This window comes from Pristis pectinata, chromosome 23, assembly GCF_009764475.1.
Source record: "Pristis pectinata isolate sPriPec2 chromosome 23, sPriPec2.1.pri, whole genome shotgun sequence".
Classification (NCBI taxonomy): Eukaryota; Metazoa; Chordata; class Chondrichthyes; order Rhinopristiformes; family Pristidae; genus Pristis; species Pristis pectinata.
Window position 1 is genome coordinate 1,529,159 of NC_067427.1, and position 22,221 is coordinate 1,551,379.

The window sequence follows — 22,221 nt, forward strand, 5'->3', positions numbered from 1 at the left end:
AGCGGCACTACCAACTGCACCACTGTACACAGTTTTAAGCCGATTCTGATGATCTGTTTGGAAGACGTTGAAGACCTTGTTTCCTGGTGCTTGCAGTTTTCACACTTAATAAACTGCCAGCGGCAAATTGTGCACCAAAGAACTCACAGCAAACTGAGAGCAGGTTGGTTGGTGCACTCTCAGCTTGCTGAATTCCCCAGAATAACTCCCATAAAACCGCCTTTGCAAACTTTTTATTTGTAGTCGTTGACAGAATAAGCACGCGGAAATTCTTTTGTTAAAGAATAATCCGCAAACCATGAGGCAGCCTGTGGCACTGAGCAGCTTCCTGTCAGCCCACAGACAAGATGATGCATTGGAAACACACCACAAATGTGAACACTGATTCACTGACAGCCCCGACACCAGTGTTTCCAGCCTCTATAGAAAGGCTGGCATTGGCTTTTCGCATAGATTTTCTTAATGTTTCTTTTTTTTATTATTCTAGGACCATAAGACACAGGAGCAGAAATAGGCCATTCGGCCCTTTGAGTCTGCTCTGCCATTTGATCACGGCTGATTTATTTTTCCCTCTCAACCCCATTCTCCTGCCTTCTCCCCGTGACCCTTGACACCCTTACTAATCAAGAACCTATCAACCTCCGCTTTAAATATACCCAATGACTTGGCCTCCACAGCCACCTGTGGCAATGAATTCCACAGAGTCAGCACCCGCTGGCTAAGGAGTTAGGAAGAATCTGTTTACATGTATCTAGATGCACTTTTAATCCTCCCCCAAACAGACATTAAAGTCACCTTTATTTTCCATAATACAGCTTTGTTTTCCATTAATCCTTCTTCTGGTTTGTAATTCTCTTACCTGCCCCTCTTTCAGTTTTCACTTGCAAAATATTTTCTGCACATCAATTGTTGGTTGTGCAAATTAAACGTAGAACAGAGAACGGTACAGCGCTGGACAGGCCATTCGGACCACAGCGTCGTGCCGATCTTGACGCCAGCTTATACTAAATGTCCTCCTGTGTATCATCCATACCCCCCAATTCCCTTCATATTCATGTGTCTGTCTAAAAGCCTCTTGTACTCCACCAAACTGCCTGCTTCCATGACTACCCCGGTGACCCATTCCAGGCACCTACCACTCTCGGTGTAAAAAACGTGCCCCACATGTCACCTTTAAGCTTCCTCCCCTCTTACCTTAAAAGTACGTACTCTGGTGTTTGACATTTCTACCCTGGGGAAAGGATTCTGACTGTCTGCCCTATCTATGCCTCTCATAATTAAAATACTATCCTTGCCCAGAACTTGGACATCAGGCACTTTTAGTTCACTGGGTGCTGTGTAAAGTGATAATACAAAATTGGAGGTCATGAAAAGATTATCTTTACTTTACATCCGTACTCTGACTTTCTCCCTTTCTGTGTGGGAGGTGGAAGTGAGTGCTGTGATAGAGAAGGGGCCCACAAGTATATCCTGTGGCAAGGGTGCCAGACATTTTTAATACAATTACATTCATGGAGGAAATGATAGGTAATGTATAAAATATAACAATGAATCCCCAGCAATGTGGCTTTAAACCACCAAGAATTCACTGCTTTGTGCTGAACCCTGGTTTATTGTAAGTTACTAAGGTTGTAACCCTTTGATCCAACTTCTGTCACTGAGTAATTCAAAGAGCTGGAGACACCAGAGACCGCAGACGCTGGAATCTGGAGCAACAAACAATCTGCTGGAGGAACTCAACAGGTCGAGCAGCATCTGTGGGGGGAAGGAATTGCTGACGTTTTGGCTCAAAATCCTGCAGCTGGACTGGGGAAGGACCTTCATAACCTGAACGTCCATCATTAGTGTTGGTCAGCAATGATGCAGTCATTGTAAGTGACACGGTCACCCTATCACCTGGGACCAATGGACAGCACTAGTGCCTCTGAAACCAGAGAGTTCAAGTCCCACTCCAGAGACTTTACATAAATGTGTTTGGTTACACTCCAGTTCATTAACCAGGGACAGGTATAGTGTTAAAGGTGCTATATATCGGATGAGCTGTTAATCCAAGGCTCCATCTGCTCTCTTGCCTGGACATAAGAGTTCCATTGTTTTGGGATCTCTCCATCATATTTCATACATGATAGCAGTAACTGCACTTAAAAAGGTACCTCATGCTTATAAACCTGAGGAACATCCTGAGGTCAAATAAATGCAAGTCTTTTTTTGTCACTAGATCTGGTTCTGTCCCTTTGATGTTGATAGATTCTTGCATTACATGTTCACTCAGGCAATGTGTAAAGTACGTAGAACACAGCGATTCATAGACGAGAAAGATCAAAGTCCATTTACTTTGCCTTCCACCATTTTGATGCTAGATAGGGTCACAGAGAAATAGGCCCCTTGGCCCATCACGCCTATGCCGACCACCATGCCTAACTATACCAGTCCCACTTGCCTGCATTAATTCCATATCCCACTATGCGCTGCCCATTCAGGTACCTGTCCCGTAAATGTCACTGTTCCTGTCTCCACCACCACCTCTGACACCTCACTCCGGATACCATCTGCTCTTTGATCCCCTTTATAAACTTCCTCCCTCTCACCTTAAGCCTCTGCCCTCTAGTTTTAGACACCAGATGCTGGCTATGTACCCCCAGCTATGCCTCTTATGATTTTATATACCTCGATCACATCACCTCTGTGCTTCTTTTGCTCCAGGGAAAACATATTCAGCCTATCCAACCTCTCCTCATAACACAGCCCTCCAAAGCAAGCCACATCCTTGTGGATCTCTTTTGCACCTTCTCTTATTTCATCACATCTCTTCTGCATCCTCTCTAACAGAACTGCATACAATACTCCAAGTGCGGCCTAACCAACTTGTTGTACCGCTGTAACATTACATCCCAACCGATGAAGGCCAGCGTGCCAAATGCTTTTTTCGCCACCCTGTCTACCTGTGTTGCCACTTCCAGGGAACTATGTACCTGTACCCCTAGGTTTCTCTGTTCTACAACACTCCCCAGGGTCCAGCCATTCACTGCACATGTCCTGGCGGTTCAACTTCCCCAAATGTATCACTTCACACTTGCTTGAGTTAAATTCCATCTTACCGTCCCTTTGCCCACTTTCCCATTGATCTACACCCTGTTGTAACCTGAGACACCCTTCTTCATTGTCCAGTACACCACCAATTCTGGTGTCATTCACACAAGATATAACAATAATGGAACTTCAGGCATCAGCCTCTATCATTTAATCTGGAACAGACTCAGATATGACGCAAGCATAAACCTCAGCAGTGGAGAGGGAACTAGAAGCCAGAGTCACCTGGTCCTCCCATTTATGTAGACTGACCACAGTCCACGTTTCAGATTGAGCTTGCTTTCTCTAACAGAAACTGAAAAAGTTTGGTGTTATATCCTGCCATAAGTTAGCATGCTTTGTGATGTTGGAATAAGAGTATCTTGGTTGAGTTTATGCCTTATTGCAATTTCAAAAACGTAGGGATATTGAGCTGGAGACAATGTTATAAAGTGTTAGAAAAAGGAAGATCAGAAACTTTAATTCTCCTCTTGAGATTACTTTGAAAATTTTATCCTCTTTCATGTTCTGATGTATCAAAGACTAACCCATAGCCTGCTTCCCAACTGCTGGTCATGTTCTGAGAAGCTTGGAATACACATTTGGATAAACAGACGGATAGGAAGGGTTCAGAGGGATATAGGCTAAACGGGCGCAAATGTGACTAGCTTAGGTGGGCACCGTGGTCAGCATGGATGAGTTGGGCCGAAGGGCCTGTTTCCGTGCTATATAACTCTCTGACTCTGAGCTCCAGGAATTACATGTACACACCCCGAACCTCTCGTTTTCTGCATGGGAAGTAAGTCAGTGCTTTAAAGAGCTCTCTCCATGGCAGCTACAGGAGGGCTTGGGGTTAGTGGGACACATGGTCGCTCCCTCAACACATGGGGCAGGGACAATGGACCTTCAATCAGTGCTTGGGGCAGCTGACAATGGGATATTTAATTCATTAAAATGACTGGAGAAGGATGTATAAAATATAAAACCACTGTTACAGGGTGGACACCTTAAATCATGTGATGTTCTCTTTGTTTCACTGTGAGCTATAAGATCAGTAAGTAATTAACGGGTCCCATGCACCTTGATGCCATTACAACAGGGGAATGACTCTGCGTTAGGATAAATCACGTTGAGAATGTCTGGCCCAGTTTCCTGCAGGGCAGGATTTCAACTGAAAGTGTTATAATCCCTTCAAAGCATACACAACCTGCTTTAGTTGCCTGAGTTACACATCAAATAAAGCACAAATGGGTCCAACTTTGAGACATGTGAACAACGTTCAGGTGGGGCGAATCTACAGCTGGGATCATTGTCCTGATGCACTGTTGATGATGCATTGGCCTGCCAGGAAGTTGGAGTCTTGTGTTTCTTCATTGTACCAGCATTCTGCACGATTATCCAAAGTGACCCTTAAAGCAGGTTACTGGCAGTCACCACATGGAAATAGAAAGGAACTGCATGCATGGATTTTGAATGTCATCTGGTCTTAATCTAAAATACCATTCAGAATAAATATCTGTTACTGAAATTAGTCTTTCATGCCTTGAAAGATCTTTGTGGTCAGGCCCACACTGATTGCAGCTGACACTAAACAGGGGAGTTTGCTGTTTTGTTTCTGAAATGTAAATAACTGAGCTGTTAAATAGATTCAACTTTGCGGTCCCAATATTGTCCTGTGAGACTGATGCAATGTACGGTGATACGTGGGCATGAGGAAGGGCGAAACAGCTGATTACGGTCACAGTAACATCTGTTTTTATCTCAGATGACCACGTATTAATATTCTCTTTCATTGCTGTAACAAAACTTTTAATACCTTCAGTTGTAAACTTTACTACATCAGTAAAATGTGCAAAGAAATGTTGATTCTTTTCAGAAATATTGTTTAGATTAGCCTTGGCAAGCATTGGAAACAAGCATGTTTCCAGTAATAAAAACTAAATCCTGCAGAAAATTTGAATCAAAGTGCTGGAAGTACTCAGCAGGGCAGGCAGCATCTGTGGAGAGAGAAACTGAGCTAACACTTCGGGTCACTGACCTTCCAGCAGAACTTTGAAAGGTCAGTGAGCTGGAATGTTCACCTCTCCAACAGCCTGGTTCATAGATGGTGATTAACGCCCTGATTTAAACCTCCCCAACCAATGGCAATCTTACTTGCAGACACACGTGGTCTAATTTTTACTTCAGGTGTAGGTAAAAGACCAAGTCCTTTGTCCTTACTCAGTATGTCTGAAGCCACACCTCTGGTCGGAGATGTTCATGTGCTTTCTTCCTGCCGTAGTGGACCCTTGGTGGTTTGATCATTACGTGGTCCAAATTCCAGATCCTTAACTACTTTCAGCTATTAATGCAATTGAAATAAATCTAACTGATTGTTTTCCTGGGTTATTTCTTGAACAACTCCTATGTATCAAGACGTGTTTAATCTGCTGAAGAAGTTATTTACAAAATTATTTAGAGAAACAGCATACCCATGATTTGAGATTGGCGGGATAGTTGGAACTGGGCAGGGCTGTTGGATCACACTGAATTTTTACTTCTGAGATCTGGTTTCAAATCTCGTTCGAACGTACAGATGAAACTTTTATTTTCTGACTTAGTGGTCCTTGGTGAAATGGGTTAGTGCAGTTAAAATCAGTTTACTTTGGAATGAATCAACAATCTTGCTTCCAATGCCTGTAGAATTGCTTGTGTATAAAATGCATCTGGTGGTTTTAGAAACAACAAATGATTAGAGTGCGTGTTGTTGTTATTTAAAACTGAAGGACATTTTATTTCTGTGTTTCACCATTAATGTTTTAAACAGTGTCTGAGCATATTGCCTTTGAGCTTGAAGTAGCTGCTCATTAGTGTTCGGCTCACAGAATGAACACCTGGCTGTTTTACAGACAGCTTCCTTGGTGAGTTCTACATGGATCATTGTTGGGTGGACAGAATCCAGAATAACCAGAGAAAATGTTGCCGCAACATCTTTTAACACACAGTAGATTGATCAATAACGCTAAAACCCATGGGAAAAATGGACTCAAATTTGGTTCAGTGGGAGAAAGGACAATAACTGATGGTGTTGGTGGCTGGAGGGATCCGTTCAAACTCCTCGGCTTTTTGTGGTATTTATTGGGCCATGCTTGAAGACCAAACATTGGCAGAAGTTGAAAGTGAGAAGGAGAGTTGTAGGCTTTAGAAAGATAAGAATATATTGGGTAGGTATCCATAGAAATGGGAATGGAATTCCAGAGAAGTGTGGGGAGACAGAAGAATAAACCATAAATAATGGCATCATAGTTAGTGCCAAGGAACAGAGCAGTGCAAGTCCACAGATCACTGAAGGTTAACGGGACATATTGGGAAGGTAGTTAAGAAGACAATTGCCCTCATTGGCTGAGACATAGAACACAAGAGCAGTGGGTCACACTGGAAGTGAATGAAATACTAGTTTGGCCACAGCTGGAGTACTGCTAATGGTGATTAGCTATCACTGAGTGATAGCATTGGAGAGAGACAGAGGAGGTTTGTGAGGATGTGCCAAAACTATAGGCTTCTATTATGAGGAAGTGTCTCGGCTGGGATCTACTCCATTGACATGCATGTGCAGGCTGGACCGATCGACTTCTGTGCTGGACATTTTGTGATTCTGATTCTTTCCTGGAAAATATCTGAGAAATGATTTACTGTTGTAAGACACATTGATGAAGTAAGCCAAAGACAGAGGGATCAGAGTAGGATTGTGATGGAGAATTAAAGTGCCCGGTGGCTGGAGATCAGGGTCACCCTGTGGACTGGACAGGGGTGTTCTGAGCAGCAGTCACCCAGTCTGTGTTTGGTCCCTTTGTGTTGGGAAGGCAGAGCGTGGTAGTAAACCTCACAGTTTCAGAATTATACTGAAAATAACAGTAACCTGCCATTTAAGGAAGTGATCAAGTAATTAAATAAAGTCAGTACTTAAACCTTTCTTTAAAATAAAATACTGCACATGCTGGAAATTTGAAATAAAGGTTGTCAATCTGAAACATCAACTCTGTTTCTCTCTTCTGCAGACGCCATCTGACGTGTGTTCCCAGCATTTTCTGATCTGTTTTAGATGTCCAGTATCTATAATATTTTCCTTTCAGACTGCTGTTAAATACTCATACATTTTAAAAGTGTTTAATAACTGAACACATTTTCTGCACATTTGATACATGAAGAAATCTTTAAGTTTAAAGGTGCTATTAATATATTTGCATTTTGGATGTATAATGCATCATAACAAAAAACAAAATTATTTATTGTGCTAGGCATTCAAAATTCTTCATTTAGTGTAGTTCTTGAAACCTTCTAAATTCCCTGTGGCCTGCAGGAAGAGCTCCCTGCGCACTGCCCCTTGGAGTTCCTGCTGTGGGCCTCAGTCAGTTTTAACCAGTCGTAGAACAAGATTCCACGGAGAATTTTGAGTGCTTAACACCTGATCTTTAACGTTGTGCCTTCGAGAGCTTTTAAAGAAGTTCTGAATGACACAAATCAACAGTGTTATTTCCATCCACGTGTCTGCTTTCTGTAAAAAGGGAAATGTTTAAATGTTTGGAAGTTAAGGGTTGTGGTTGTTCAATTGTCGTCTCCCTCCTTGGCCCCCTGTAGTGTTGACAAGAACAATGTGATCTTTGAATAATTTTATTCTTGCAACTGCAGAAGTCCCCTGAGCAGTTCACTTCTGGCATTCTGTGAGTGATGCAGCTGGCACTCAGTTCTCCTCTGCTAATGCTTTGGACCTTGGCTATACTGGCTGAATTAAGGCATTGTTTCAACCCAGATAGTCATCTCCCTGTCATTGTTCTTTCAATTCTTCCATCAATTGACTTAGGGAGACCTGTTGAATAAAATCACAGAATGTAAGATTCACAAAGTTGCAGATATAGATTTGTGTACTTAAATAAGGAAACTTTTTACTTTAGTTTAATATACAAAAGATTTCTGCTCACAAGGCACTGAGTCCTCCAAATCTTAATTCCTGCATCTTCGAACTGTCCGAGTAGATTTTCAGAATTAAAGCATCATTGCCAACTCTCAGACACTCACTGGGGACTGGACAGAAGAGGTATTTGAAAGTCAAAGACTGGAACAAATTGGTCCTGTTTTGGAGGTGTGAGGTGTCCCTGCAGCATGTTAGGGGAGTGGGGAATCAGGCGGAGCGTACTGGGGGGCTGGGGAGGGTTTGGGGCCGTGTGCTACAGATTGTGAGGATGGTTTCAGATCAGGGAGTGTGGAGGTCAGGGATGTGGGTGGGCACTTGACTGAATTCACAGGCATCTTGTTTGGGCGCAGAGGTGTGAAGACCACATTGCCCCAAAAGTCCCCTACAAGTATCAGGCATCACATGGATAAAAACTGACGTTCAATTGCATTATGCAGAAGAAAGATGGCATCAAGCATTACATTTCTAGGTACACTATTATTTATAATGTCTTCTACACTGACATCGTTTCCATGTGAAAGTGGAAGTCGTTCACAGTTGTTGTGGTGGCTGAAAGTAACCATACGACTGCACTGGCTCCCACACAGCAGGAGTGGAGATCGTTCTGCACCAAGGGTGACCTTCGTGCCAAAGGGGACAGAGGGAATGTCTGTGATAGGATGGGGAGAAGGAGAGATGGAACATCATGTGGTGGTGGGAGCTGAGAGAAGGTGGTAAAAGGATGCCTGGGGAAGTGACTGAGGAAATGAATGAATGGGGGCAGCACAATGAAAGAGCTCCTGTCACCCGGGTTCAATCCTGACCGCCGGTGCTGTCTGTGCGGAGTTTGCATGTTCTCCCTGTGACCGAGTGTATTTCCCTCAGATGTTCCAGTTTCCTCCCACATCTCATTCAATGCTGAGTCCAGAATAATGTAACTTGGCTTTTCAGAGAGGGAGGTGCTTTTCCTGGTTCCTTGAGTAGTCAGAAAAATGACAGTGAACTTCACAACTTCAGATTTAATCTTTTTTTTAAGAAAATTAGTAACCTGCCATTTAAGGAAGTTTATATCTTTTTAAAATTATCTTGTAAAAGTTACCATGGGTTGAGAGAATGTGGAGTTGAGATTGCAGTCGGTCAAGCGTGATCATGTTGAATGTTGGAGCATGCTTGAGGACTGCCCCTGCTCCCAGTTCATGTCTTCAGTGATCTTCTGTTGCTTAATTGGAACTGTTGTCTCTGATCATAACCGGAAAATCTGTTATATGTAAACAAGTAAAATTCTTTAGGTCATCCATACTCTCCTGTAACTGTTCTGCAAGTATAACTCAATAGGCTGACAGGCGACTGGAAAAATTGTGTAATGTTGATTTATTCATTAAAAACAAATTAGCTTATAGAGTTGCACATGGCTCTCCTTGTTGACTTGACCCATGAGGATCTCAGTCTGGTACAATCCAGCCTGGATATTTAGAAACAAGTTGTCAATGACAATGCACGAAATAGTGTGAATGATAATTTCTACGTGGTGTTATTCAGAGGGTCTGGATAAAAGTTCAATGAGAAAAATTTTAACACTGTAAGTACAGTTTATTTACTGGAGATGAATAATTAGGTCACTGGAAAAATAGTTTTGTTAAGTTCTGTTAGTTTGAAAGGATGGAAACTGCCAGATCGCTATTTTGTAGTATAACAAACACATAGTTCACTCTTTTTTGAAGAAGTTAGATAGCTTTAGAAATCCTGGACATTTTAATATAATTTTTTAAATTACAATAATTTAATCCTATTTTCCTCCAGCTTCTCAGATTTACTCATGCACAAGATAAGGATCAGGTTTATTATCACTGGCACATGTCATGAAATTCATTGTTGTTTTGCGGCAGTAGTACAGTGCAAGACATGAAGACATAAAAATGACTTTAAGTTACAAAAATAAATAAATAGTGCAAAAGAGGAATAACGAGGTAGTGTTCCTGGGTTCATGGACTGTTCAGAAATCTGATGGTGGAGGGGAAGAAGCTGTTCCTGAATCATTGAGTGTGGGTCTTCAGGCTCCTGTACCTCCTCCCCGACGGTAGTAATGAGAAGAGGGCATGTCCCGGGTGGTGAGGGTCCTTAGTGATGGATGCTGCTTTCTTGAGGCACCGCCTCTTGAAGATGTCTTCAATGGTGGGGAGGGTTGTGCCTGTGATGGAGCTGGCTGAGTCTACAACTCTCTGCAGCCTCTTTTGATCCCGTGCATTGGAGCCTCCGTACCAGGTGGTGATGCAAGCAGTCAGAATGCTCTCCACTGTACATCAGTAGAAATTTGCAAGAGCCTTTGGTGACGTACCAAATCTCCTCAAACTCCTAATGCACCATTCCGTGTTTTAGAGGAGAATTATCCTCCATTAATGTCATATTCAGTGAACCAAAGATATGCCTTTAATTAGCTAAATCCACAGTTTTTGGTCCAGTGTGAGATTGGCTCTCTTGCACGTGATACCAAGTTCCATGAAAGCTATTCCTTTAAGAATTTTTTATTATCCCAACCAACAGGCATTAGAACACATGACTCATGTTCCTGTTCATTTTAACATAGAACACTACAGCACAGTACAGGCCCTTTGGCCCACAATGTTGTGCCTGACATTTTATCCTGCTCTAAGATCTATCTAACCCTTCCCTCCCACATAGCCCCCCATTTCTCTGTCTATCTAAGAGTCTCTTAAATGTCCCTAATGTATCTACCCCCACAACCTCTGCCAGCAGTGCGTTCCATGCACCCGCCACTCTCTGTGTAAAAAACTTACCCCTGACATCCCCCTTATACCTTCCTCCAATCACCTTAAAATTATTTGGACAAACATTTTTTTTCTTTTACTTGAAACTCGAAATGAAAGGAATAATCTGAAGCACCAATTACAAGGCACAGGGTAGGCATCCCATGAAGGCAAAGATCAACTGAGGAACACCTCCACCCCCAGCTGACTTGCATTAGAAAGGCAAACAGACACTCATGCCTTTAACATCAGGAGTAGCTTGGCACCAGGAGATATGTTTCCCTCCACACTTGGCTGCACCACTCTATTTATCAAGACAAGAAAATCAAATGCTCCCAAACCTGTGCAAAGCTCATTCAGTAACATCAGCAATATTGTCTCAGTGTATCTCTTCTGTCAGTGATCTGTGCTGCAGGTCGCATCCAATTGTAGGCGGGCTATCCCTCCCGCTCCCCACAATAAAACAGGTGGAAACTTAGAATTATCAACATTTAGAGGTGAAATATGACCTTGACACATGTTTCAGGAATATCAAATATACGGTAACAATGAAAAAAGCAATTTTAAAATAAATCCACTTTGTACAGAAAGAAATAATAAACCAAACTGGACAACTGAAGAATTAGCATGACAGCAGATGTCTACAAAACGTACTGACACAATTAAATATACAGAAAAGGCAGACTGGCTTCTGGTCATTAGAATGCTGTTTTAAAATGAGAATGGAAGTTTGCTGGTTTAGAATGGAGATTGACTATTCAATGACAATGGAAGGAAAAGGTACTTTATTCAACAGGTTTGTGTGAAAAAAGAATTAGAAGCCATGTATTGAAAGACTTCCTAAACTCCATGTATACAAAGCCTCTGCATAAAATGCCAGGAAATCAGAGGAGACAGACTCAAAGCTTGAAAAACAATCATTGTTTGCACACAGCAGTAGGCAGACATGTATAGTCAGACCTTTCTGTCCTTTCCAGAGGGGTGAAATTGCTGACTGTTTCTCATGTAATGGTTTAATTATATTTCCATACATACAGCATAAACTGACATAAGGTGACAGTGTGTCACCCTGACGTAACCTCCTTACAATCTCCTGACTTGTCCCGAGAGGAATTTCCACTACATCAGGCCCTCCCAGGCAGCATCACAGACCTTGCTGTTCACTTCCTTCGGCTGTTTCCTCAATCAGAAATGTTTCCAGGGTGTGCGGAACCAGAACGCAATCTCTCATGAAGAGGTGTCCTTAACGTACAACACAGACACTCACTCGCAGCCCCATACCCTTGCATTATATTAAATTGAGCAGGCAGTGTGAATATCATGGACCACCTGAATCCCATGTAAGCAGCTTTACAATGCCTTGAAGCACTATAGAAATTCAAGTCTTAAGACATTAAGTAGTTATGTATTTGAGAAGCGCCAACCTCACTAACAAACTCCCATTTGTTAAAGGCAGCAACACATTTCTGGAACTGAAATTTTACAAATGAACTATGATCGCTCAGCTCTTTTATGTATTTGTTATACTTTGAATCTTTATAAAGGTCCAAAGGCTTTCGGCTTTGAACCTACACTTTGTGAAAATTAGTGTCAGAGACCTTGTTACATTAAGTTTGCGAGTTCACTCTCCTGTTCAAAATCAAGTGGCCAGTCCCATTAAGGTGACCTTATAACCTAATATTTGCATAATATGTCAGGATCTTCATGTTTGACTGCTCCTTCCTATGTTATGAAAGTCTTGGCTACATCAATACCATTCTACTCTTACCCACTAACTGGTGGCTGAGTGAATGCAGTAATTGGTAGGGAACTGAGCTGAATGCCCAGCTTTTGATCACCACTCCTTACTGGCACAGTGATGCTCCCACAAAGGCTCAGGGATGATCCTCTAATTTAGCAGATAAGATTCAGGTTACCTGTGGCTAACGCAGGGTGCCAGGAATACCCGTGCTTCAGAAGGGTTGGGAGAAAGCAGGGGAGATACCTGTCGAGTGACTTCAGTAAGTTTCTCCCCCTCCCACTACTACCTGAAAGACTGTTCCAGTGTCTGGGCCGGTCAGCTGTACGGAGGGTATTCTGTTCCTGATTCACCCAGTAAAGTGCGTGCGAGTCAGAGAGGGACAGTGCCAGATGAATCATGTTGATGTTGGCTGTATCTCAGAGAAATGAGTTACAACTGGGCAGTGGAATAACTTGGAAGAAAAGCTGATTCTGAATTCATTGGCTGAGCTGAACATTTTCTATTTATTCTGCAAAGGAAATGATGGCAGTTAATGCATTTCTGAGGGTTTTTTTCTCCTTTACAGCTGTTGTCCAGACATTTATTTCTTTGAACCAAACAGTTAAACCTTTAAGTTCTTTCTTGTAAACTTATTCCGATAACTATTATAACTTTTATTGTTTGTATTGTTAAGTTATTTTTCCTTGCTTTGCAGAACAAACTTATAAAAATGAAAGCTGTAAAGTCAAGAGCTTGCATTACTGGATGAAATTAGAGCCACCCACTATCTCACAGCCAATCATGTGAAATCCAGCTCATTACTGCTAGTTAGTATTCGGGCTAAATCTGAAGAGTGGTTCCAGTGATTTTTGAGGTGGGAAAAGCATTTGGTCACATTTTCAAAACTAAAAATTGCCCAGCTTTCAGAAGGGATCTCTGCCCAACCTAGGGATTCAGCCGGTGTGTCTAGATGCGTGTGTCGACAGACCATGCAGAATGCAATTTAGTACAGGCTTGAGTCCAACCGTGAGATTATTTAAGACAATGTGAACAGAGGAGACTTAAAGTGAGCAAAGATAAGCCTGGAATAAACTGAAGAGAAGACGAGGGGATTTTGTGATGCTCAGCCCATGATGCAGACCGTACTTTTACTGTTTCCACAGCAGCTGACTGCAGTGGATTCAGACTATGGGCTCGGTGACGCTGATGATGGCTCCAAGAAGAAAAAGACCAAGAATCTGTAAGTTTGATCCTTTCATTTGAAGCTGTGTGTTTATTTACTATGTCATCATTCCTCCTTGTTAGTCTGTGAAGTAAACTTCACGTCTGTTCTTTGTGCAGCTATCTAAACAGGGAAAAATCATCTTTGAGTCAAGTAGGCGATCTCTTTTCTTCCAAGGAGAATCATGATGCAAGCTGTATAGTTGAAGCGGGGTACAGTTTCAGTTGGGGTTAAAAGATGTCTCCTAATTGGTCCATTAAATGTTCACAGAGGGAAAATCTTCCAGCTAATGTCTCCGTTCCTCTGATGTATTTTGATAGGTTAAAGTGGGAGAGCAAATGCAGTCACAGAGAAATTGATTCATGCCGCACCTATGCCCAAACTAAACGTCGTTTGCAAAGGATCTTGAGTTTCATTAGCAGATTGGATGAGGGTGAGGTTAAGATTGGAGGCAGGAAAGATGAAATGTGATCTTGAGGTCTTGCTGCATTAAAACAAGGGTCAGGGTTAATCTTACAGCTGTTTCTGTTCACTAATAATGAGGGGAAGGGGTCTGAAGTAGACTCATGGAAACAATCAAATGCAGAAATAAAAGCAGTGATTTTTGAAGCACTGCATTCCAGTTATACAGCTTACACTGTTTTCATTTTAATATAAAACTGTAGCAGCAAGTTTGACTTTGCATCATTGTACAATTTGCAGCTTCTGTTTGCTAATAAAGACTGATTTAAAAACATGTAAAATAGTGAAGTATAATGCCTTTAATAACTGGGTTAAAAATAATAACATTGCTTATGTAGAATTCCCTTTTGTTTACTTTTGGCAAAATAATTAACTAAAGGTGTAGATATTGAAAAAGGCATGAAGAAAGTATTTTTTCTGAAATTCTGACCAGCAGGGTTTGAACTAAATATCCAGAGGGGTCTTTAAAGATTGAAAATCACACCATATAATTCTGTCATGTTCGTTGATATCTTCAGTTTTGGATATCATGAAGTACTGGTGCGCACCAGTAGGTGGATCCAATGTCCAGCAATGAACAGGCTTTTGTCGCAAATCCACAAAGTGTTATTTAACTTTACTCATGGTCTGTGTGCGTTAAAATAAAAGCAATTAAAGAATCACAAAATGTCCCACTTAGAGGTATTGATTGTGCAGCAGCTTCCTTACAATGGAAATATCAATGGAAAGAGTTAGTTCTCCTCCGTGGAGTTTTTTTATCAGACGCTGCAGTCTGATTGGCTGGTGTTTTGGCCTTTATCCAACCCACACTTACTACTTAATCTGCCTTCCTGGGAGAAATATCAATACAACTACCCGACTGAAAACACTGCGTGTGTGCACTGCCAACCGATAGTGTTACCCAAATGTTGCACACAATGGTGGACTTTTCAGAAAAATATCTTGAAAGGTAGGAGTCGGGACCCAAGAAGATATTTGATATTATATTGGAATTTAAATATGGGAGTTTGTTTCTTCTATAATGAATTTCTGGCATTTTTGTTTTGTCTTTAAAGGGTTTATGATGTTAAAATGTGAGAGAAAATTTATAGTATCACGTTAAATATTTGCAGATATTTTATAAATGTTAATATTAAATGTCTGCTGGAAAGATTTAACTACCACATTGCTTAGGAATTTTGTGGCTAATTAATGCTTGCAGCAAGAAATACGACTTCATTCTGCAAGAGAGTCTTGGTTTTAATAGTCTGGGCTTCGTTACAGTGGATTTGAAATTGATGTATTTTGAATATTTCTAGCATTGGATTAGAATAGTAAGGGGGTCAATTTATTTATAAACATATTACATTTCAGCTGAGCAGTTGTGGAAGTAGTGTGTCCCAGTACAACTCTGAAAAGCATATGATGGAGTGGATTTTGCCAGACATTTCCTTTAGGAATATTGCCATCCTATCGTCTGTCGTACTGGGGATGGGTGATATCCCTTCCCCATGTTGTTGCTTCCTATCTGATGGAATTGTTTCAATCATATTTCAACACAGTCTGTCTACATTTGTGTGAACCCAAACTCGTGATACCGCTGCTTATGTTGATGGCTGTTGGTTCCTGCATTATGTATTAGTGTTAATATAATTAAATACCGGCTTGGTTGCTGTAAGTACAGCAGACAACAAAATACCTTGTTGCCCATATACCCCTTCAAATGAAAAATAATAATCTGGTTATGAACTTGATAAAGCAGTAGGTTTATGGGGGGAAAACATGCTGCTTGTGTTAGCTTTTAGAATAGTTTCTGGTTGCACTGTGTGTTAACCAGCTATTCCTCTTTCTGCCACACTCACCATCTGCCCCAACATAAAACCAGCTACAGGATGCAGTGTTGGCAGTGATCTGTCAAGGGGAGGGTGACTCTTGTGGTGTTTCTGACTCAAGGGACAGAGATCCCCTCTGTCAACAAGGTAGCATGTAGTTTATTCTCCAATAAAAATCCATTTGTGACAAACTGTTATTGCATAGGCTTTTAAATCTACTTTAACATCAGAAACAATATTTGCCGATAACCGCTTATCATTCAGCAGATTGCAAAACATTTATTTAAAATCAAGATTAAATAACAGTCCTGATAGTGTTGTACTTCTGGTCGGTGGTATAATCTTTAAAACATTTTTACAAAAATCTTTTCTTTCACTCATTTATTCTGTCAGGACAGACAGATGTAGCTGTGAGTTCCTCTATTTCTGTTTTTGCCAGATGGTTAACAGAATTTGGAGTCAATTTAATTTGACATTGATTTCACTTTTTGTTTAACTAATTCCATCATTCTTCCAATGACAAGCCCTTTCTCTCCCGCCAAAACTACTTGATTTGTTGCCATAGTAACCAGTTAAAGGTGTGGACATAAATAGTTCTAGTTTGTTTCCTGAATTAACATTACAGTTATTACTGTGTTTTATTCATAAAGTAGGCAGGCTGACGCATTCTGAGTCAAGTATATTCTCCTTTCAAACCCGTGAGCAGACAAGGTTGTCACTCCCACTTCCTGAATGCAAATACCACGGGCCAGCCAGCAAGTTCAGCATAGAACTGGAATTCATGCTGCTCACCACACAGTCCAGATGTTAGCTCCTCTGCGGGCCAGGGGATAGTTAAAGATAGGAGATTTCCTCGGGTCACAATGATGTCAAGAGACCCTGAGGCCGTAAGAACAAAATAGAATTTTTTATTCTAGTGTTCAGGAGACTGAATGCTATTTAACTGTGACATCGTGAGTCAATAAAAGGAAGGAAAGTATCTTGAAAACTAGTCTGAACAAGCCGCTTCTGAAAGATGCCATTTTTCAGAGATTTGTCAAAGCCACAACCACATGAATTTCATTCAGAAATGCTCCTGAGTTTGCTTCAGTGTACAAGTCACAGTGGGGGCCTGCATCGGAGACATACCCTGAAAGAGTAAGTTGAGGATCAACTGACCTAATTATAGAAAATGTAGAAAAGAAGCAAGATGTCTTTTACATGTTAGAGTAAGCTTCTCTGTGTTCTTGAGGTTTAAAAATCCCAGGAATTAGTGGACAAGGCAAAGTGTGGGGAATAAATATTTAAACTCCATACTTTCAGTAATAGAACGTTTTGTTTCATGCCTGTGACTGTCTATTTAGTGCATTAAATGCACTTTGTGTAGTTACTCAGTGAAGAAAATACCATTTTTAAATAAACAGTGCTTCATGACTTTGCAGTATTTACCAGAGGTTTTGCTTCACTCTTTGATAGAGCCAAAGATATGAAAAACCGTTTGGGATTTCTCCGACGACGCAACGAATCCGGCACAGGAACCAACGCTGCAAAACTCGACAAAGTCGGCAAAACTGTGAAGTAAGTCTTGCATTTTTATTCCCACATCTACAAATTTTGTCCAGTGTAATCTTCTGTTTTATTTGTTGGGAAAGTCCGAGGGGAAGAATGGTTCCTCTCAACTATTAGTCAGTAATGACACAATGCAGACACCATGGAGGCAGTTACTTCAGATAATAGTAAAGGCCAGTGACTTCTGGAGTATCCCATGGCCACTCATTCTAAGTTAATGAGTGAAAAGAGGTCGATTCATTAATCGATTTAAAGAATTATAGCTCAGATTTACTATTAATACCTTTGTGTTCAAGCTTTGTGAATACCAAGCCTGTCTTTCTGTTGGAAAAGTGTATTGGCTCTGCTGCCTGAAAGCTGAGTTTGTGCACACTGCTTTATAAAGTGTACAAAGCAAGCTCTGTGAGCCCCCTAGGAAAATGTGGCTCTGCATCTTGTTAGGGGTGCTGGAAACATGCCTAGGAAAATCTGTATTTGCCTGCAAACCTCCACAAGAGATTTATTTATCTATTAGCTGTCTAATACTTGTCAACCTGACAGTGTTGAAGTCATGCCCTATGATGTACAAAATCTCTCAACACGAGCACAGATTGGAAGATAGAAGGGAAAATAAGCAACAGATTTGTGTGATCTAGGGTTTCTCTGACTGTAAATCACTTTGGAGAGGGACTGTGGAACAAATTCCTGAGCAGCATTGGTAAATCTGAGCAGCTCTAAAGCTGAGTTCATTGCTGACCAGCCTGCAAGGCATCTTTTCCGACTGCATCATGATGACTTCAGGGTTAGTGCTGAAGGATTAGCTCAAGATTCTGGCTGCTTTCCAGGATGAACTGACCACATGAAGCGAGTCACTGTCAGCTGAAGGGTCAGAGACTGGATAAGTTGAGAGGCTGCATGAATGTGTCGATTAACAAATTGCTCTTCCTTTATCTGCAGACCCTCATCTGAAGAAGCTCTAAAGTGGGGAGAGTCTTTGGAAAAGCTTCTTATCCATAAATGTAAGCACTTTGTTCCATGTTATTAACACTGCATTGTACAGATTTTGGCTCAACTCTAACACTGATCATTAATCCTTTAAGTAGCATTGTAATTTCAAAGATATTTTGAATGGATGTGAAGTTTGTAATTAACTTTTAATATGAACTTGGTTACCTAGTAGGTTTCTGGGACTGGAGTTGTCGGTCAGTTCCACTGGTTTTATCAGAGACTGCCCACCACGTAACAGGGGGCAAAAGATTGTGGAATTGTAAATGAAGATTGTGCAGCAGATCATGCAGATGCAAATTTAATAAGCCTGGTCCAAGCAGCCAGCCTCACTGGCTCTGCCAAAGCCGGGAGTTGTTACTAATTTCATTCACTTAGGGAGCTTTTAACAGCTCCAAAAATTCACCTGGACGTTTAGGCATGAGCGCAGTGACAGCGCATTTCAAAGGTTCTGATTTTCTTTTTGTTCAATTTGCGGAGGAGCTGTTACTGTACCCCGGCCTAATTACAAGATCGTTTTTGCATATTTTAAAGACAGAATACCAGTGTGATCTGAAACACATCTTGTGTACAACCCAGGGCAAACCTCGACGGCATCTATTCTAGAATGAAACCGGATGATTTATTCACGTGGGAGTTTTTGAAAAGGATAAACTTGCATTGGTATTTTTGTCAAAAGATGCTGTGGATGTTTACGTGTGGGCACTTCACACAGGTGTCTCTATTAAATTTAAAATGCCATTTAATTCATAGAATTCAAGTTCTTGACTGTGTCGTGGGAAAACGGAACAGATAACTTATGGAGAAGCTTAGTTTGAAATTTGAACATTGGTGCACATGACTTTATTATCTATACCACATCAATCTATGAGCAAACAGTTAACATAAGTCAGTCTCAAAGATTGGAAAGTCTGACTCCAACTTTCAGAATCAGATTTATTATCACTGACTTGTATAATGCAAAACTTGTTGTTTTGTGGCAGCAGCACAGTGCAAAGACATAAAATTACTGTAAGTTACAAAAGTAAATAAATAGTGCAAAAAAAAAATGGAATAACGAGACAGTGTTCACGGACCGTTCAGAAATCTGATGGCGGAGGGAAGAAGCTGTTTCCATTTTCACTGTTGTGTCAGTGGCAGTCTGTGTTCCATTTCCCATGCCTCAGTGTTGCATTTGTCCGAGTGTACACTGCATTCCATTCACACCTCGCTGCTTCTTTTGCAGATGGTTTAGCAGCATTTAGAGCTTTTTTACGCACGGAATTCAGTGAAGAGAACCTGGAGTTTTGGCTGGCATGTGAGGATTACAAAAAAGCCAAATCACAATCCAAGATGACTTCCAAGGCAAAGAAAATATTTGGGGAATATATTGCCATTCAGTCCTGCAAAGAGGTAAACAAATCTCTCAAGGATATTTGGTTAATGTAATAATTTCATATAACAACTCTGCTTATTTGTTTTACTGAATGTTATTTTCTGGGAATTTTCAGGTTAATTTGGACTCCTACACAAGGGAACACACCAAGGAGAATCTTCAGAAAATCTCAAGGTCCTGCTTCGATCTTGCCCAGAAAAGGATATATGGTCTAATGGAGAAGGACTCCTACCCACGATTTCTCAGATCAGACCTCTACTTGGATCTGATAAATCAGAAGAAACCCAGTCCGTTGTCATAGATAGACACATCTATATTCCTGACAGTCACTTGGGGACAAATTAAATGTGTTTACATTATTAGAGCGAGACCGTTGTTTATCTCCGAGACTTCAAAACCCTCTTCAGTGGATTGAAATCTGATGGTATCAGAAGCTTAGGTGCTTGGAGATTAGTGGACCTGGACAGTTTAACAGTCGGGTACTGTTTCACAGCAGAATCCTGCTCAGGGTCCCGGAACCCTGGTATGATATTGGCTTTTGTTACCTTTTCCTGTACTCATTGTGTAACAACAGCACAAAGACCTGCAGAGCCATTGGGCAGTGAACCAGTTAATCTTGTTCTTCCAAGATGACCTAGTACTCAGCTTTCATTTTCTGGAGCAATGTGCCCAGAGCAGCGGGAGCAGCAGCAAGCTCCTCTCTGTGAGGCCGATAATAAATATAATGAAAGCCAAATTGTTATTAAAAGCTGTGCTTTCAACAACTATCCAGAGTTTGTCCATCGAGGGGGTTTACTCTGCCTCTACATTCTGATGAAATCTGAGACTCTGACAAGTCTGTTCCAAGACTGTACATTAAAGAAGCTTTCTGCAGATGGTGGTATGGCACTTCCCACCTCCATTTGTGAATCTATATTCTTAGGTAGTACCAAGTGCTCCTGCAACAGAAACCTATTAACAGCTTTGTCATGTGCTGGGGAACATTGAGCTATTTATTTCTATAATCAGATGCTTGATGCATTTTTAAAGGAGGTATTCCTTGTTTTCCTTCCATGTGTTGAAGTGCAATATTTCAAAGGTATTTCCTTACCTTTTGTTAATTATGTGTAATTTGTAATATTTTCTGGAGTCTGTACAAATTATGTTGAAATCTAAATTTACAGTTAATGTTTAATTGTAACTGTTATCCTAGCAGCAGGCAGCTAGGGATATTCCAGCTGTATATATAGTTCTTTTCAAATTTTGAGTTTAAGATTGCTGATATGAGACTGTAGATGAATAAATGTCTACGTAGCGATAGTCTCAGTGCTGAAGTGCTGTGAGACGGGTGGCACAAGAATGGTTTGCTTTGGCCATTGCTGGTTGACATTGAATTTGAGGAAGACTTGCTTAGTCAGTTTCCATTGTTTACAGTGCAGTTTCTCCTAAAGCAAGAAACCGACCATTTTATCCTGGCAAGTGGTAAATAAAGAGTTGTTAAAGAACAATGTATTCATCTTCCTGGAGTCATTCCTTTTATACCTGAATGTTGTTTACTTACTGTGATTTAATGTGTTTTGATTTTATTATTCATTCACTTCATCAGCATCATGGCTCTGGTTTCTCGTGTCCTTTCAGGGATTATTCATCATTAATATCTGAAAGGTTCATTATTGACAATGGAGGTCTCGAGCAAGCCTGGCATGTATTACCCACCCTTTGTCGCCCTGAGGAGGTGCCAGTAACTGTCTGATAGAGATGGTCATTTCAAACAGTGATAAAATTTCAGCCAGTGTTGGACGAGTCAGTTACATGCCAGGTGCTTCAGTACATATTCTCATGGCCCAGCTCAGCTCATTACCACATCCTCTCTCATCCTCGCTGCCTCTCACTTGTCAAGTTGTTTGTCCAGCCCCTCGAAGATCAGGCATTTCCTCCCACTGGACAGAAGAATCATCTTCTGTCTCTGTTACAAAATTGGTTCCTTGGCCACCACCATCACCTGACACTGACTCAGGCTTCTGGAATGTTGCTGTCCTATTTGATTCCCAAATGACCTTCAGACCTCTCCATCGTTAAGACTCTGACGTTGCCTATCCTTACATCTGCCACGGCCACCTCCAGTCTTCCCTCCCTTGGTCCACTCCCTGGAAACACAGGGTCATCCACAATCCTGCCACAGTGTCCTAACTTACACCAGCTCCTGCCCAACCTCACCTGTGTGCTCACTGACCTACGGTGGGTCTGGAAAGTGCTCCCCTGATCTTCCTTGTCATCTAGAGTTCTACAGTCCTGAGAGATCGGCTACAGCTCTGGCCTTTTATCCCATCTAGATTTTAATAGAAGGTAAAACTCT

General features: G+C 41.3%; 1 protein-coding gene across 1 annotated transcript in view; it reads left to right on the forward strand.

Annotated features, from left to right (window-relative positions):
* The window catches only part of LOC127582028 (regulator of G-protein signaling 3-like), a 224,014-nt gene extending 202,637 nt beyond the window's left edge, over positions 1–21,377 (forward strand). The window contains 5 exon segments of the mRNA XM_052036961.1: positions 13,648–13,724; positions 17,435–17,536; positions 18,464–18,525; positions 19,737–19,903; positions 20,002–21,377. Coding sequence (XP_051892921.1) covers positions 13,648–13,724; positions 17,435–17,536; positions 18,464–18,525; positions 19,737–19,903; positions 20,002–20,187 — 594 coding nt within the window. The 3' untranslated portion in view covers positions 20,188–21,377.
* The last annotated feature ends 844 nt before the right edge of the window (positions 21,378–22,221 follow it).